The sequence below is a fragment of the Lottia gigantea genome (assembly GCF_000327385.1).
Source record: "Lottia gigantea unplaced genomic scaffold LOTGIsca_36, whole genome shotgun sequence".
In the NCBI taxonomy this organism is placed as follows: domain Eukaryota; kingdom Metazoa; phylum Mollusca; class Gastropoda; family Lottiidae; genus Lottia; species Lottia gigantea.
In genome coordinates this window covers 1906214-1912178 of record NW_008709220.1, presented here as the reverse complement: position 1 = coordinate 1912178, position 5965 = coordinate 1906214, and the positions used below count along the sequence as shown (strand labels likewise).

General features: G+C 34.3%; 2 protein-coding genes across 2 annotated transcripts; both read left to right on the top strand.

Annotated features, from left to right (window-relative positions):
• Window positions 1-2979, top strand: LOTGIDRAFT_162880 (hypothetical protein; the record flags this gene model as incomplete). The annotated part of the gene is made up of 3 exons (XM_009058898.1): window positions 1-64; window positions 1995-2117; window positions 2612-2979. 3 exons carry the CDS (start codon window positions 1-3, stop codon window positions 2977-2979), a joined length of 555 nt encoding a protein of 184 aa, XP_009057146.1.
• A 2531-nt stretch (window positions 2980-5510) lies between these two features.
• On the top strand, window positions 5511-5906 carry LOTGIDRAFT_99133 (hypothetical protein; the record flags this gene model as incomplete). The annotated part of the gene is made up of 1 exon (XM_009058897.1): window positions 5511-5906. A coding segment is annotated over one exon (396 nt), but the record flags the coding sequence as incomplete, so codon positions are not given.
• Between the last annotated feature and the right edge of the window lie 59 nt (window positions 5907-5965).

The window sequence follows — 5965 nt, the reverse complement described above, 5'->3', positions numbered from 1 at the left end:
ATGGAGGCAGAAGATGGCAAATTAAAATGTAACTGCCCATCGGGAACATTCGGTGAAGACTGCAGTAAGTTCAAACTAAAATAAATCTTATTTCTTCTGCCGCCACCAAACAACCCCCACCCTAAAAGAAAAATAACTGAATAATAATAATAATAATAATAATTATGTCGGAACGGTACCGTGGCAGTGCGTATCCGACTTATTACATCGGCAAGACGTTGCACTAAGAAGCAACGTTGAAAGTGAAAACCCATGTTTAAATGGTGGCACATGTGTTCCGGCAATAAAAATCGCTGAAACTCCCACCTGTATATGTCCGCCTGACACAATTCAACCAGTTTGTGAACGTGAGTTAATTTTGTAGTATCATCTATTTTTGTAGATGTCTTCATATGTTCAGAGAAGACAATAAGTTCTGATAGCTCTCGTCTTTTGTAGTCATTTCATACAAGCCCGATTCTATTTTTACGCAAACTGAAATCCAGATTCTGACTCGATCTCAATCTTAAAAAAAACCGATCCAATCCAATTCAATCTTCAATCCAAACCCTTAGCAAATTCAATTTTGTGCTCACACGCATCTTCAATCACACCTTCATAAGCACAACGGATGGCACAGTGAATGCTAAAAGCTAGCTATGTGTCAAACTGAGGAAGAGCCATTGTACATGATGAAATTCTTTTTAGGGTTTATCTCTTGATGACGAGGGCGAGTAAAAACGAGAAGAAACGAATCAAAATAATAAGATTAAAATTTCTTTTCTTTTTTGGTTAAAATTGAGTCGCAAAATATCAAAATGATGTTGAAAGTGAAAACCCATGTTTAAATGGTGGCACGTTTGTTCCGGCAATAAATATCGCTGAAACTCCCACCTGTATATGTCCGCTTGACACAATTCAACCAGTTTGTGAACGTGAGTTAATTCTGTAGTATCAGCTATTTTTGTAGATATCCTCATATGTTCAGAGAAGACAATAAGTGACGCCAACCTTTGATCTTTGCGGACCAATATCCAACTTACTGGTACAGGCATTGTGCCAATTTTTTACATATGGAGGCAAATTTTGGCGTGCTGTGACGTCATAACATGATTGATAAATACTCTCTTCTGGTGATTTTACAATGAATGGAGTTGACTAATTTCTGAATTTTACTCATCATTTACTCTGATGTTTTGGCCACAAAAATTATGTAGCCTAAATTCTGGTATATTCTAATGTCTGACCGAAATGTTTACAGAATCGCATTTCGCCTAATACTTTTGCATAAATTGAATTATTAACTTCAAAATAGTTCTGATAGTCTAAGAATGTCCTTGGGTTGAAAGAAGCCAACCAATGAAAAAATTATTATTGTCTGAGCAAAGTAAAAAGTTTTTTTGATTTTTTTCTATTATTTTTATGAGAAGTGGAATATCAGCCCCAATAGTATTGTTAGTCTTAGAATGTCTTTGCTTTGATAAAAATATAAACATAAGAACACATAATGTCTTCAAAATTTGCTTTTACAGAAGCCCATTTTCAGTCAAAATTTGTGACTTTTTAGGGCTGAATTTCCTAGGAGAGAAATGTGTTTTGTTTCAATGTAAACTTACAAAATATTATATTTTTATCAACGCAAAAACATTCTAAAACTATCAATACTCTTTTTAGGCTGATATTCCAATTCTCTTCAAAAATACGGAAAAATTCCAAAAACTTTTTAATTTGCTTAGACAGTATTTGGAAATATTATTTTACAGAGGAAAATTTTCTGTTCCGAAATGTAAGTCAGTTTCATCGAAAATTAATGGACGTGTTTATTTCAAATATAAAATTTCCAAACATTACATTTCTATTAACACAGATACATTTCAAGACAAATAACATGTAATTGAAACTTTATAATATTGTGGATATTTGTGAAAAATACTGTTTCAGTAGCAAATGGACGTAATGCTCCTTTCTTAGTTTGATTGTAAATTTTACTTCAATGGCGTTCTGTGTTTTGACAGGTCTAGGGGTTTGTGAAATTGAAAACCCATGTTTAAATGGAGGCACGTGTGTTCCGGCAAGCAATATCGCTGATACTCCCAGCTGTATATGTCCACCAGGCACATTTCAACCAGTTTGTGAACGTAAGTTAATTTTGTAGATTTTGTCTTAATATTTTTTATTTACCAGTTGATAGAGTTTAATATCAGCCATCTGTATATTCGTCTAAACATTTACTTGACCAGCTCAATATCAGCTATCTGTATAATCATCTAAATATTTAATTCAGCAGCTGATAGAGCAGTCAATTGGACACAAATATTTTGAACACAAGTCAGTTCAACACGGCACTCTTTGAAGCACACATTATCACGTCGATTGGGTGAACTCAATCAGCGTCATTTTACATTTAAACATTGCTGGAAATTGCGACCATAAGTACAAAAATATAGTTATTTGCAAACCAAAGCGTAATGATGAACGGCGATACATATTATTTAACAGTTATGTAGATGAGAAAATGCACACCACACCTTGTTTAATACTGTATAATTGATGAAAGCTTGTAATTATATTATGTTTATAGAATTATACCCTACCTAAAATATATCTTTTACTATTTCATTTACTATTTCAGAATGTTATTATAATTTTACTAGAGACGCATATATACAACTAGATAGTCAAGTAATGTTGGCAATAAATTCGCTGAACCAGACTCAATGTGATGAAGAGTGTGATAAAGATGAACGATGCACATTTAACTTTATAGGCCTTGATGGATGTTATATATTTGAAAAACCAGTCATTTTCGCATCTGGTAATGGAGATCTTAACAAATATAAAGAGAGGTGTATGCAGATGGAAGAATGTTTATTGTTGACTCACATTCTTGAAGATAATAAGTGTTTTCTTTTTAACGTCACTTTGAACAACGCTCTGAGTATTCTTAGATTAATAGAGGGACAACATGGAAATAACATTGCAGAAAAAATCTGTTGTTAAACAAAGTCCGTTATTGTGGGACTTTGCTTCCGCAAAGTCCCAGTTTGTTATCGGAATGTCCCTTCTTTTTTTTTTTTTCGATTTTTCCACACCTTTTCAAGCAAAGGCTGGAACAACTGCAGCAACATTTCTACATTTGTAGACCTTCTGTGGTGCTAGTCATATATCACTTTTGTTGCTACTCGTTCAACAGAATAAATCATAAAACGTGAGAGGGTGGGCTGCGATGACGTTACACGGATACTTTTTAAAGGGGTATTCCGCTTTTTTGTAAAATGTTTTCGTTATCAAAAACGTCGTAAATTATACCTGAAATATTTCTAAAGTATGCTATTTATATCTATATATCTTCTTGATCAATCTGAATTTGTTTTAAAGGGTTGATTAAAAACGGAGAGTAATTGTTAATTAAGCAGTTTGACCTAGTTTGGCTATATAATGGCTCGTTATTATTAGTTGAAACCTTTCTAATACATAGAAGACATATTTCTCTACAATTAGGCGTGTATTTTACTCCAATCCGTACACTAGTTTTCTAACAGCTTCCATAACGAACTTAAAAACCTAACGTAATGTTTTGAAATATTTTTGAATGTTTATAAATCTACGGCTGGTTTTTTTTTAGTTAAAACTTTCAGATAAAGTGCACATTTCTCTAGATTTTGGTGTATAGTTTTGACTAATTTGCGCAAAACAAAAATTTCGAAGCGGAATGTCCCTTTAATCTGAAAGTCAAGATTCGTTCCCGAATTATGGAATGATATGCAACACGTGAAGGGCCAGACTTTTATCGGAGATCCGTTTTTAGATCTTTTATTTTTGAGAATTTTCGCCTTATATCCCAGCTGAATATCCCATCCTTATATTATCGCGTCCGAGATCCAGATTTGTCGGGCTAAATTGCAAATTCCAGCGAACTGGAGGAATGTTTTATCTCTCTCAATTTTTTCTATCAATTCTTCAAAGCTTCACCGATCTGCTACCAGCATGGAATGCACCCAGAAACTATGTCTTTTCCTTTTTGTTCTAACTGGTAGAGAAATTAGTTCAAATATTGTATTTGAGGAATGTTTGTTTTCTGTAATAAATCCATCTCTCTCAATTTTTTCTTTCAATTCTTCAAAGCTTCATCGACCTATGGACCCAAAAACGATGCTATAGCTGGTGCGCAATTAGTTCAATCATTGTGTTTGAGCAATGTTTGTTTTCTGAAATAAATTAATAAAAGGTATTGATTATAGTTAACAGAACGTGCTGTACAACTTAGATACCACACAGAACTTTCATACACAGAACGTGCTGTACAACTTAAATACCTCACAAAACTTTCATACACAGAACGTGCTGTACAACTTAGATACCTCACAGAACTTTCATAAACAGAACGTGTTGTACAACTTAAATACCTCACACAACTTTCATACACAGAACGTGCTATACAACTTAAATACCTCACACAACTTTCATAAACAGAACGTGCTATACAACTTAGATACTTCACAGAACTTTCATAAACAGAACGTGTTGTACAACTTAAATACCTCACACAACTTTCATAAACAGAACGTGCTATACAACTTAGATACCTCACAGAACTTTCATAAACAGAACGTGTTGTACAACTTAAATACCTCACACAACTTTCATACACAGAACGTGCTGTACATCTTAAATACCTCACAGAACTTTCATAAACAGAACGTGTTGTACAACTTAAATACCTCACACAACTTTCATACACAGAACGTGCTGTACATCTTAAATACCTCACAGAACTTTCATAAACAGAACGTGTTGTACAACTTAAATACCTCACACAACTTTCATACACAGAACGTGCTGTACAACTTAAATACCTCACACAACTTTCATACACAGAACGTGTTGTACAACTTAAATACTTCACACAACTTTCATACACAGAACGTGCTGTACAACTTAGATACCTCACACAACTTTCATACACAGAACGTGCTGTACAACTTAAATACCTCACACAACTTTCATACACAGAACGTGCTGTACAACTTAAATACCTCACACAACTTTCATACACAGAACGTGCTGTACAACTTAGATACCTCACACAACTTTCATACACAGAACGTGCTGTACAACTTAAATACCTCACAGAACTTTCATACACAGAACGTGCTGTACAACTTAAATACCTCACAGAACTTTCATACACAGAACGTGCTGTACAACTTAAATACCTCACACAACTTTCATACACAGAACGTGCTATACAACTTAAATACCTCACACAACTTTCATAAACAGAACGTGCTATACAACTTAAATACCTCACACAACTTTCATACACAGAACGTGCTGTACAACTTAAATACCTCACAGAACTTTCATACAGAGAACGTGCTGTACAACTTAAATACCTCACACAACTTTCATACACAGAACGTGTTGTACAAGTTAAATACCTCACAGAACTTTCATACAGAGAACGTGCTGTACAACTTAAATACTTCACACAACTTTCATACACAGAACGTGTTGTACAAGTTAAATACCTCACACAACTTTCATACACAGAACGTGCTATACAACTTAAATACCTCACACAACTTTCATACACAGAACGTGCTATACAACTTAAATACCTCACACAACTTTCATACACAGAACGTGCTATACAACTTAAATACCTCACACAACTTTCATACACAGAACGTGCTGTACAACTTAAATACCTCACACAACTTTCATACACAGAACGTGCTGTACAACTTAAATACCTCACAGAACTTTCATACACAGAACGTGCTATACAACTTAAATACCTCACAGAACTTTCATACACAGAACGTGCTGTACAACTTAAATACCTCACAGAACTTTCATACACAGAACGTGCTGTACAACTTAGATACCTCACAGAACTTTCATACACAGAACTTTCATACACAGAACGTGCTATACAACTTAAATACCTCACAGAACTTTCATACACAGAACGTGCTGTACA